This window comes from Tyto alba, unplaced genomic scaffold, assembly GCF_018691265.1.
Source record: "Tyto alba isolate M040663 unplaced genomic scaffold, T.alba_DEE_v4.0 Super-Scaffold_22, whole genome shotgun sequence".
Taxonomy (NCBI): Eukaryota; Metazoa; Chordata; class Aves; order Strigiformes; family Tytonidae; genus Tyto; species Tyto alba.
Genome location: NW_024881296.1, coordinates 19194170 through 19206470, shown reverse-complemented (window position 1 = coordinate 19206470; position 12301 = coordinate 19194170). Strand labels below are relative to the sequence as shown.

Sequence of the window (12301 nt, the reverse complement as noted above, 5' to 3'; positions counted from 1 at the left end):
CATGTCACCCCCTAACACCAGGGACTAGAGTTTCATCAGAAGCCCCAAATACTGTAGGATTTGCAGCAGAATCATGGGAAATGACAGCTCTGATTGCCACACAATTACTGATTGCCTGCCCTGCTTACATAAAACTGTGGATAAAAAACTGTGTGTCCAGGAAGAACTGCACATCAAAGATATCAAGCTCTGTTAAAGATGCACATGTGAGCACTGTCTAGATGGTTTGTTTTCAGCCATTTTTCAAGGTATCTTTAATGTTGGTGCCTACATACGGGTTGGTTGCAGTATAGCTGCTTTTGGCAGCTGTAAAATAATCCATAGAAATGCTCAAACTAAGTGAACAGGTATTCCATAAGTTAACTGTAAGCATTAGTTCAACCATTTATACTACCCAGTCCAGTGAGACAGTCAGGAAAAGTTAGCAGTTCAGGCACAAAATTTACTTCCTCCCCTCAGGCAAATAGGAGAGAATTTCCCAAGCCTAATGTAAAGGAAGCATAAAACACTGCTACAATAAACATTCAGCTTCCCTGCTTCCATCGTTGCCTTCCATATGCTGGACCTGATGTTTGCACAACCCTTACTGCTAATTATTCTGTTCCTTCTTCAACCCACAGAATGTGGCTTGTGCAAAACAGTGATTAAGTGTGGTAATTTCTTAGTGGGATATAGGCAAGAATGGGAGAATGAATATTGGAGAGTGCACAGAGAGGAAGAACCACAAAAGAAGCTGGACCTACAGCCTGGTTTCTTAAGATGAGAAGGGGGAGGGCTTTGTTTAACAAAGGCAAGAGAAAGAGGGCTGAGAACCAGAAATCAGCACTGCAGCTGAAAATCACAAAGCATCTTCTATTTTCCAAACCTGGGACTTACTGTCTTGTTTTTCTCTACTGGATTGTCTCAGCTCCTGGGGAAAAAAATCTTTTATTTCTAATGAGTTGCTAATCTGTATGTGCTTTAGGAATAAAAGGTAAGGAAATTATGAGCCATAAATAAAACTGGGATGCTTGGTTGTGGACAAAGAGAGAGACATATCCATTTCTATCTTTTCCCGTTGAGGTTCAAATATGCAGAATTTCAACTCTCTCTCCACTTTACAGAGGAAAGAGGTGCTAGAATTATTCTCTAGATGTCTGTTTTTCTTAATCGAGTCTTTGGCATCTCTCTAGTAATAGATGATTTAAAGAAGTGTACATTTACAACTGTATTTAGACCTTGGTCTTGCAAATATGCATGCTTAGAAAGTGTCAGTGCCACTGCAAAGATCCACTGAATCACATGGGAAAATGTACTCTCACCACTGAGTTCAGCAGAGCTCCAAGCCGAAGGTGGCTCTATTGGTTGGCAATCAGCCACTAATTGAGGAGTTGCTTAGAAAAAGCATAAATTTCAAATTCACTAGGAAACAATTCCTTCTCACATCCTTCTTGCAAAGGAAGAACATAAAAAAGGTATGTTGTTTTCAGGATTATGAAGAATCAAGGTAGCAAGAAACAGTAAGAGCCAGGGACTTTATAATGTAGACTCAACAAACAGGAGTAAAATTGAGCAAGAATATACATGCCTCTTCTTAGCAAGAAGAGCCTACTTGGATTTTAGTATGACCTTGTATGAGACTGACACAAAATCAGTTACTCTGGGCTGGAAAATTAATTCAGGAAGGGGAATACAAGATTGCTAAAACCTCACATTCCCTTAATGGAATTTTTGAGCCTGCAAAGCTTGTTTTCATTTTGCAAAAATATATTACAATGCACAGAGTGGCATTAGTGCAATCTCAATCAAGAGTTGGCAATTTCAGGGATATGATTTTAGGTTGAAAGCTCTTCTTATGTTTTCTTATAATACTGTTCCCTTTTCTATCAGTTATCTGTCAAAGAATAAAGTATGTAGACTAAAAGCTCTTACACAGTCTTGCATATGACAAGTTGTAGTACAGTGTTTGCAGCTTTGATATGCAGCTTGAATTTTAAGTGGAAAAGTGTGGCCTAAGAAATACACTTGGTACATGGAGATGTGACTAAGTCCTTTATCCTTTCCTTTTTTTCCTTAATGAAAAATTTCTTCTTTGAGTAAGGAGATGTTCAGTGTTTGGACACCTCCCGCCATCCCCTCACTCACATATGTACAACTTTAACAGTTTGGGACTGTGTCCAAGCTAAAAATTATTATCCCAAAAGAGCTGGGTTTGACAAGAGTTGTGAAGCTCTAAGAGAGTGAGTACCATGGAGACAGCTGGATTTCACACACATATGGCCTCATTTGCAGAGGCCATGAAAACATTCTGCAGGTAAGAAAATGAACCCTTCTTTTAATATAAGAGTAAGCTTTCTGGTATATTGGGAAATTATGTGACCAAATATGTGGTGTCATATGAGCAAGTTACTTGTGAGGTGAGCCAGATCGTCACCCAGCTGGTCACAGGCACACTCTTACTCAGGTTAGTGTGGGATAGCTGAAGTTACCTTTTTCCATAGCCATAATATCAGACTGGCAATGAGGTTTGCTATCCTGGAAGGCAGAATGTAAACCAGCAATGCTGATCAATGTTGGGATGTAACTGGCCAAAACAACCACCCGTGAAGCCAAACTCCAAATCAACCACGTACATTTGACAAAAAATTCCTTTATATTCCAGTCTGAGGTCTTTTCATTATGCATGTGATAATTTACTCAAAACATTGGAGTTGATAGAGTTGCCATGTCTGAAGCCAGAACAGCTACTGGAAATTTTGAACTAGATAGACTTATATGGGTCTATGTTCAAGTCTAGTTAAGGTAAAACAAACAACAACTCTGTTAGTTTGTTAACCTCAGCGTTTCTCCACACATCAGAGGCCCATTGTAGGGGCTGAAAGTTCTGCCCATTGTCAGAGTGTTTTATAGTCGGAGGTCTACACAAATTGTCCTAGAGAGGCAAGTTTCCTCATACCTGTCATAAGCTAAAAGTAGGTAGTTACCCTAGAATAGATAAGAGCTCGAAATGGATCTGTCCCCTGCCCCTTGCATTAAGCTCAGAGAAGGATGTGGTGTTGACTATAGCATCCCTCACACTTTCTCCAGCCATTTCTGGGAATTTGAGTGATATGATTACTATTGACAAAGGAAATGGGAGGTAGTCAATGAAAGTAAAAAGTTCAACAATTTTACCAGCATGTTCCTAATGACAATATAGCAAGCACATACTGTTGATTTTCCAGAGCTACATCCACATAATTTTTCCTGGAGGCAGTGCAGTCAGTTAAGTGACTGCATTTGTGCCCTTTTGATAAAGGTCTCCTTCACATTTCTGCATAAAAGCTCTTCAAAGAAAATATTCTGCACAGAGGAAATAAACCTTTGAAAAAGTGCTTCATGTTTCCTAATCTCATTTTGATAAAAGCTTGGAACCTTGAACTGAGCCTGGGATAGAAAAAGAGTTATACCTAAACAAATGGTTAAGGTTTGACGAAGCTGTAAAAGGTTCAAAACAGGAAATTATGTGTCAGGCAAACATAACTACAGGCATCTCTATCTGCTCTACCCATGATGATTGTCACTAGGACCTTGTGAGAGTCAGTTGCTCAAGGAACCTCACAGGTTTTTTGAAGATAATGTATGACAAAGGTTGCTGCCTTCTAAGAAGGAATATTGACTTATACTATCTTGTTAAGCTCATTCGTTCACATGATATGCTAACATAATGCCAAAAAACTTTTTACATATTTGTGTGACATTCTTGCACTGGCATACAAAAGATAAAAATCTATGAAATTTCAGATCTGATGTTCTCTGCTGTATTTAGGTGTTGTATGTGGTGTTTATCTTTTCATTTTGCTGAGGTACAAAAGCTCTGTTGGGTATTGATACAAAGGTATGGTCCATTCGCTCAGCCACAAAGAGCTTTTTGATATGGAGCCGTGGAAACACTAGGGATACTCTGGAATGAAATACAATTCTTCATGGGCATAAACTACTGCTGGCATACAAAGATCTGACAGACTGTACAGATCACATTTTATATACACATCACCATTTTCTGTTATGATATTACCCATATCATCAATGCTACAGACTGATCCAAGGATTACAGCGTGAATAACAAAAAGGTTAATTGAACATTCTTGCCCAAACTTCATAACTCCAGCTGTGAAAATATAAATGAGGAACAACATAAAAACCCCTACCTAAACCAACCTATCAAATTCTAAATAAGCCAGGGAATCAAGAAAAATGAACCTTGCTACAGACTAAAATAATGGATGGAATAAATTCTATCTTTCTGACCTACTAAGAGAAATTTCCTGATAGAAACTCTCCTATACTTTCAATTCAGGATCCATTCATTCTAATTCTATGTTTGGTACTGATGAGAGTTGTGGAAATGCTCTCAAGTGACGATATATTAAATAAGATTTGGGCTAAAATTGGAAAATTACAACTAAATATCAAACTAAATAACTACAGGCAGAAAATGTAGCATATGCAAAGCTGGAGTAATGCTTTTATGGAGATAAATGGTCTGTAATAAACTTAAAGCTACAATAAGCAGTAATTTCTCTTTATTATATTATATTATGATTTATGCATTTGTGTCAATAAGTATGTGTTTGACTGCAAGTGAATTGCTTGCCTCTACTTGCAAATTCTGACCTCTATATCTTTGACTAAAAAAATCTCTCAAGTATAAAATGCTCAACAAGAAGACCAAACTGACCAGCTTTTTATTACTATTTAAATGTAACAAGTTTTTTTAAATGTATATACTGTTTAAATATAACAAGCAATACAAACAGCAAATGGTAAAAAAAGTTGGTTGGTTTTGCTAATAAAGGCTAGTAATATACATAAGAGTTACTTTTAGGCCACTGTTTCTTATAAATACTCTTTGAAGACATATGTCAGACTGCAAACTCTTATTTGTTCCAGAGCACACTCTTTGTGCAGTGTTGGCACTCAGATGCATTTATGCAATAAGCCCAAAGATGGAGTGAGAGAGTCTTTTATAACATTTTAATAGCTCAGTAGGAAAACTAACTTCAATGAAGTAACCCCTGAGTAGGTTTAAGTTAATAAAGGATTATGTACTTCAGCAGCTCAATTAAACTTGTTTATTAAAAAAAAAAAACCTCAACAAAAAAACCCAACAACAATAACCACCACCAAAACAACAACAACAAAAAAACAAACTGAAAAATAAATCCGTCTGGGAGGTGTCACACATAAAATAGTTGGATGGAGCCCACAGAACTAAATGAAGAGGAAAAGATTTCTGTCTGCTGGCTCCCGTAAGAGAAGCAAAGGTAACATATAAATCCACAAAGTTGCTGTCTTACCCATTGCTTGGGTACATACTGATTCTGCTAAGGAGGGGTAGACAGTAGCAGCTATCACAGCTGGAATTTACCAAACCCCAAATGAGTGAAACACAGTACCTTCTGGCAAAAAAAATTATTTGTCCTGTTCTACTCAGACTTATCTTTAAACTCTGGGACAGCCGATCTTATTTGGAGTGAAACAAGTTAAGAAGAGCACACAGGAGTTCACCAAGCAGAACTAGTCTCTGGCAAGGATGCAGCAGAGCTCCAGTTGGAAAAGGAAGAGGTGTACAGCCCCACCTTCAAAATCTTAATAAGCAACAGTTTAATTACATTCCAATCACTTATATTAGGCTTTATACATAATAAACCCTGGTGCTGAGCCCCAGTGGTACCTCAGATACCAAAAGTCTGTGAGATACAAGGTTTGTCCTCTTCTGAAACACTAGAAATTTTACAGGTTTTACTGTAGTTCCTGTCTCAATAAAATCAATATATCATGTGTTACCAATGTTAGTCCTGGCTATTGGTAAAACTAATCCAGATAATGCCATTTATGTCTCACAGTATGCGTGCTGTATGCTTCAGCAAAACAGTCAAAGAAATCTCCATCACCTTCCCAAAATCTGGTTTAATTAGTTGAGATTAAATATGTCTTTACCTTCCAGGGGCATCTCCCTTTTCATCAAACCAAACTTCTTCTCCAGAAACACCGATGAACGAGGATTTGAGGAGGAACTCCAAGAGCTTGCTGCCGTCAATTGGCTTCATAGCATCACACAAACCAACATGTCCAGGGCAAAGGGAATGATGCATATTTTGTAGCCCATGAGCCATAGCATATATAGCATTGATGACAAATCCCATTTTACTGTCCTGCACATAATTTTCTTCTAAGCTCTCATTGCCTAAAATAGTAAGAAACAAGTGTTGTTATAAACAATTATGAAATAACATGAATATATGAAAAAGAATGAGATATAAAAAGGGATTTTCTCATTTCTCTTATAAAGCTTTAGAAGCATAAACAAGGTGCCAGCCAGGGATTTCAATTAAATAAAAAAAAAATGAAACCTCTTTTTTTTTTTTTTTTTTTTTCAGAAATCTTTAATTCATTGAAAGTGAAATGCCTCATGAGAAAGCACCAGTTTAATCAAATTGCCAGCTTTATTTTTTTCTTTTTGGAATATTTCCTTGTCATTCTACAATGTTATGTATGCTAAGAAGGGTTAAACAGCCCAGAATCAGAATGATACATTTCAGCTAAAACAATTTTTAAAAGTAATTTGCTTGTAAATTTGACTTTTTGTCACATTTGAAAAAAACTTTTTTTGAAGTATCATGTTTTTGAGGGCCAAGATAGCAATGTCCCTTTCAGTGTTAATAGGCAAACAACCTAAATCAGCATCACTTCTCAAGCTATCAGAATAATTATTTTAGGTAAAAGTAGTAGTAGGTATGCCAGTTTGGTACTGGTACAGAAAGTCAGATGAAGTTTGTCACACTAAAGGACTTTTTTATGTAACTGCAGCATGAGCAGACACTGAAGTCTCTGTCTGTTGGTCGGAAACAACGTGCCAGTGAGGGTTTTCCCCACGCGATGTGCAGGCACTGCCAGAGGGTGCTGCCACTCGTGGTTGTGTTTCACATCAGCTGGGCCCTGGGCTGTTCCCCCGCTTCCCATCACGAGCTGCTGAACCGCCCCGAGTCATGGAGGTCCTGTGCTGCAGGGGTCCTGAGGGAGCTGCAAGAAAACTCCCTGTTTTGTTTCCTTCCCCCTGAGTCATTCTATCACAATATGCTCCAAACTGCAAGATGCTTTTATCTGTAGCCCTCCCACGTTACTCAGTGTTTAACAGGCATTTGCAATCCAGTCTCTGCTACTTTGTCTAAGTAACACCTTGTCTACGCTGAGGAAGTAGGATGTGTGAGAGACTAGGTGTTAACTGACACTTCTCAAATCCAGGTTGGAGATAGTTGTCATTTTAGTATGAAGAAGAGAGGAAAATCTACAAGTTCACTAAAACTTTTGAGTTAAAATATAGTTCCTTCCCTTAATGTAGACATGATATTGCTTTCAAATCAAATCATGAAGACCAGCCTTACATTTATCCTTGGAAAAGGCTCTGATTTGGTAGGTCTTCTCATCTCGTTTGCTCTGCAAGTCAGAAATGTCAGCTGAGGAGTCATTAGGATAACAGAGATTCCAAAGGCAGAGATGTCTACCTTGCTTTCTCTGGGTCTCCCTTGTACAGGACATTCATGGCAACAGGGCAAGAAAACCTTGTTTCAGTAACATTTTTCCAGATGAGATGAATGTAGCAAACAGTTGCGATGGTAAATTCAAAGAGCCTTGTGAAAATAGCATAATCTGACTGAATGAGTGAGTTCATGTGTTCTTTTCACTGTCATATATTCACCACCAGCAACCACCAAGCAAAGAGCAGCTGGAGAAATACTTCCCAGAGACAACATATCTGCCATTTTCTTTGTAGGAGAAGGCTCATAGCTCTCATTCAAATTGCAGAAAACAAACATTCAGATACATGTTCAGAAACACAGAAAGAATAGAAACCTTAAATGTAAGATGACAGAATATTTACCCAGGGAAACAAAGAGTATGCCAGTGCATCTACTCTCACTTATGTACTGCATATAGTACATACGGCATAGTCTAGACATCTGTTTCCTGAATATGTTAATGTGTGGTCTGAATAGACTATCTCTAGGTGTTTATTTGCTGATTAGTCCCTTAGGATTAACACACTGTGAATATATCACTGATTCTGCTTTCTTGTAGCTAGAAAATTAGTGCGTTTTCCATCCCTATATGAAAGAGAGGCAGAAGGCCCCTGACCTCAGCACGGCAGTCCTCTCTTTCTTGTGAAGCTTCTAGGCAGCAAGTCGCGGAAGAGATCACAAAATGACTGATAGTGGACAGCACTCACTATCAACTGTTCCCTAGCTGAGAGTTATCTCAGATATACCTCCTTAATTTCTCAGTTACTTTAAAAATAAAGGAAAATAAACATCATTGATGCTTGCAGGATATAATGATAACATCTGTATGCATTTCCTGAGGCCAGCATTCATGTGGCTGCTGGAGGTAGAAGACTAAATGTAACAGAACTTGCTGATGTTTAAAAAGAGGCCATTTCCCTCAAGTATGTATTAACTCAGCAAAGCATGCATTTTGTCCCTCATATTCCAATATAATATGCATACCTCCGAAGAGAATAAATATTTGATGGTGGGAGGATTTGCTCTTGACTAATTAGGAGTGAACATCTAGCTTACGTTAAGGCTCCAAGCATATAGTCCCACACTGCAGAGGTGACTGCCTTAATGTCACTTATAGAAGTAACTGCGCTGCAGTAGAAAGCAATGTGTGAAACATCATATGGTAACAAATTGTCTACAGATCAGTATATAAACATCCTTATGTGTAAATAAGATATTTTCCGGTAAATCCAGTGTGAGAAGTCGTCCTTTACCTAAACTTAACTTACTGCAGTCAAAATCCATTTTATTTAATTTTCATCATTATAAGTTATTGATATACTTGTAAAAATTCACTTATGACAACCAGTAAGAAATGTGTGGGTTTTTTAGAATAAATGAAATTATGTAGTTATGTTCAGCCAGAGACAAAACAGAGGCAATCAATGTTCAATTAAGTTTTCACAGGGCAGCTTTTCAATAAATGAAAGAACTATATAATGTTTGTTATGAGGCTTCTCCGTAAAGTTGTATTTCTCCTCAGTAGGTCTTTGAAATGTAACAAAGGGCAAAGCAGAACTCAAGACTGTGAAAGTTTTATTTTTCATTCCATACTCATCCTTTGGAAAAAATACCATTGATCTACAAAGATTAATTTAAACACTAGGGTTTATTAACAGTAAAAATAGAAAAGTGTTTTGTTAGCTTTTTTTTATTATTATTATTTTTATTTTAGGAACCTTAGCTTTCACTAAGCAAAGAAAAATTGTAAGCCACATGAGTACTGGATTAATTGAAGTCACTCAAATTAGGTCATTGCTTTTTTGAATGACCTTGAAGAATTCAGGTGTCCTAAATTTCATACTTACTTATTTTTGCATTGGATGCAATGAAAATCTTCCTTTAATAATTTCAGTTTAAGAGTTCCTTAATAGTGTGGGTAATTTTTTCTTATCACAATTTTGATTCGAGTCTTTATTTGTTTCAGTTAATCTTAAAACTGAAAAGGGAGAAGGGTATATACACATATATACCACTTTAAAAAAAAAATACAAAATAAAACAAAACAATAAACCAAACACCACATCCTGACTACACACAACTGTAAAATGCTCACACATTGTTAAAGTTAATACCTAAGAAGAGAGGGAAGGAAGAAAAGACAGACCAAAATTTTATGAAACTCACTGTGAGTTTTTCCTTTTACCATAATGTGCCTCCCATCTAAATGATATTAGCTTCAGCTAGGTACTTAGAAGGACCTGAAGGTAAAGCAACCATGAATTTAGTCTAGTGCCTCTGCTGTGAAGTTGGTGTGGAGCTAACAGTGTTCTCGAGAGCAGGGTAGGTATTTGTGCAAATCCCACCTGACAAAATGAAATTAAGAAAAACTATATCAGAATTATGGATAGAAATGAGTTAACTTTAATGTATAAAATAAAGATAGGAAATGTCTATGCTAATATTTAATAAGAAATTAAGCATAAAAGTAATCCTTTGGATTACTCATTTGCAGTCCTCAGAAAGGCTAGGGACAGAAGGAATTTGGGATGGAAAGGAATGTGAAAACATTTTGGTTGGGCAATGTGATCAATACCTAGCCAGTTGGTAAATTTTGAACAAACACACACATTTGATAAAGAACACAGTCTGTTCACAGATGACTCTTGATTAGAATAAAAAGCCAAAATCTGTTAAATAAAATTGTTATAAATGACAATGTTTCATCTGGAATAAGCGGATAGTTTTATGGTTTGTTACTAACTGTCATCTGCTGAATATTCAAGGTCATGTAAAAGGAGATTTTGTTGTCTTGGTCCAGTTAGAAACTCTTATGAGAGCTATCATATTTTCTGATTGTCCTGACAGAGGTCTGAAGGTCTTAGAAATTGTATATACTGCCTTCTTTATTTGTAGCGGTTCTTCCTGGATTGATAAGATTTGGGAGTAGGCCACATGACATTTTAGCTTTGTTATAAGTTACAACATGGTGATGGTTACATTCAATATGAGTGCTCATTTAAGCAAAAAAAAAAAAAAAAAATCTGGAAGCACCACTGGGGCTAAATTTCACTGGATAGATTAAATGAAATCTCCCATATTTGGGCTGCATGTGTAGCAGCTCGGCACAAAGCCATGCCAAAGAGGGCTCCCCACACAAAATGGCAGGTGGCAGAGACACCATGAACTGGTAAAGCAGTAACGAGGTTCCCAGCAGATGTCCATATACCTTGGAGAAATCATGGAGGCATATTTCTTATGCTCTCCCTCAGTCCCAACAGATCCTGCCTTAACCACAGGGTTGTCAGACACTGGGACGGGCTTCCTAGAGAGGTGGTTGATGCTCCAAGCCTGTCAGTGATTAAGAGGTGTTCAGACAATGACCTTAATAACATGCTTTGACTTTTGGTCAGCCCTGAAGTGGCAAGGCAGTTGGACTAGGTGGTCACTGTAGATCCTTTCCAACTGTAGTGAATTTAAAAAAAAAAAAAAAAAAAACAGAACAAAACAAAAGAACCCCCAACAGATCTAAGCAAACATGCCCGTAGGACTCTGTATGAGTTTGTGTAGAGATATGCTAGTGACATAGCATGTCCTTGGGAAACAATAGCAGTCACAAATCTTGTGGTGTCTCATGTTAGAGAAGACCTGACAAACTTTGACCGTAACAAATTCATGTCATAGGATCTTGCAAGGAGCAGGGCAGAAGGCCAACATGCTGAACTGAACAGTCATTTCAAGTCTGGGTCCCTAAAGGTAAGAGCTGAAGGTTATTTTGGCAACTAAATGACACATGAAAGGTGATGAACGGACTTAGTTTACTTTGATTTTAGTTGAATTTTAGTATACTTGGCTTCTTAGAAAAATTAGAGCACTTTTATTTGAATGTTTATCTAATTATGATTTCATCTTTGGACACACAGAAGAGAAAATGCAATCAATTCTACATTTCTGTTTTGCCACCAATTCCTTTAAATATTTTTTTCCCATTTTATTTAGTAATGAGTAATCCTCTGAATAACCATGCCAAATTAAGATTCTATGAAATAATTTTTGCAAAGGGTTTCATTTGTTTAAGCTCATTTGCCATTATTGGTTCACATATTTTACAAATATTGCCAGTTCACTCCATCTTATGTTCTATTTATAACATCTCTCATTATCTAGCAACAAAGATAACAACAAAATTATTTAACAAATTTCACTTTAAGGTACTGCAAAATGAGTAACAGAAATTATAATGTCTTTAAATGTAATTAATGTAACAATGGTGTGTTCAAACCCTGTGCACTAACTGGCTTTTTCTCTTCATATCACCTTCTTAATAATAAGTGCATTCTGTTCATTAATATTTTATGGCTGAATGAAATCCTCACCTCTTGATGGTATAAAGAGGACTATGGATCACACCACTGAACTCATTATGTACAAATGTAAATCACAGACAACAAATCAGAATAGTAAAAGTCAGTCATTCTACATGAAAACATCCAAACACACATCTCTTTCAGCCCATGATCAAATATACAGCTACAAGAATTTCTTAAGTTGTGTTTTCAGAAGTCACTGCCTGTTTTCCAGGCAATTCCAGCTGTAGCTGACTGCCTATGAGGAAAAGGCCAGGGAATCCTACCTGGTGACCAGAACAAGCAATTGTGGATAAAGGCTGCAGGCCTCACTTGTCATGGGCTGTCTCAACAACCTTGCTGTCTCTATGTGCAAGCTAATGTGGCCACAAAAAATTTGTGGAAAAATTATTTCATTTTTGTGTGTTTTCCCAA

General features: G+C 37.1%; 1 protein-coding gene across 7 annotated transcripts in view; it reads right to left on the bottom strand.

The window, feature by feature from the left end:
* Positions 1–12301, bottom strand: part of GRM1 (glutamate metabotropic receptor 1) — a 198477-nt gene that overhangs the window by 40687 nt on the left and 145489 nt on the right. For all 7 annotated transcript variants that reach the window (XM_042796093.1, XM_042796094.1, XM_042796096.1 and 4 more), the window contains exon 5: positions 5962–6208. In XM_042796093.1, coding sequence (XP_042652027.1) covers positions 5962–6208 — 247 coding nt within the window. The remainder of the gene's footprint in view (positions 1–5961; positions 6209–12301) is intronic.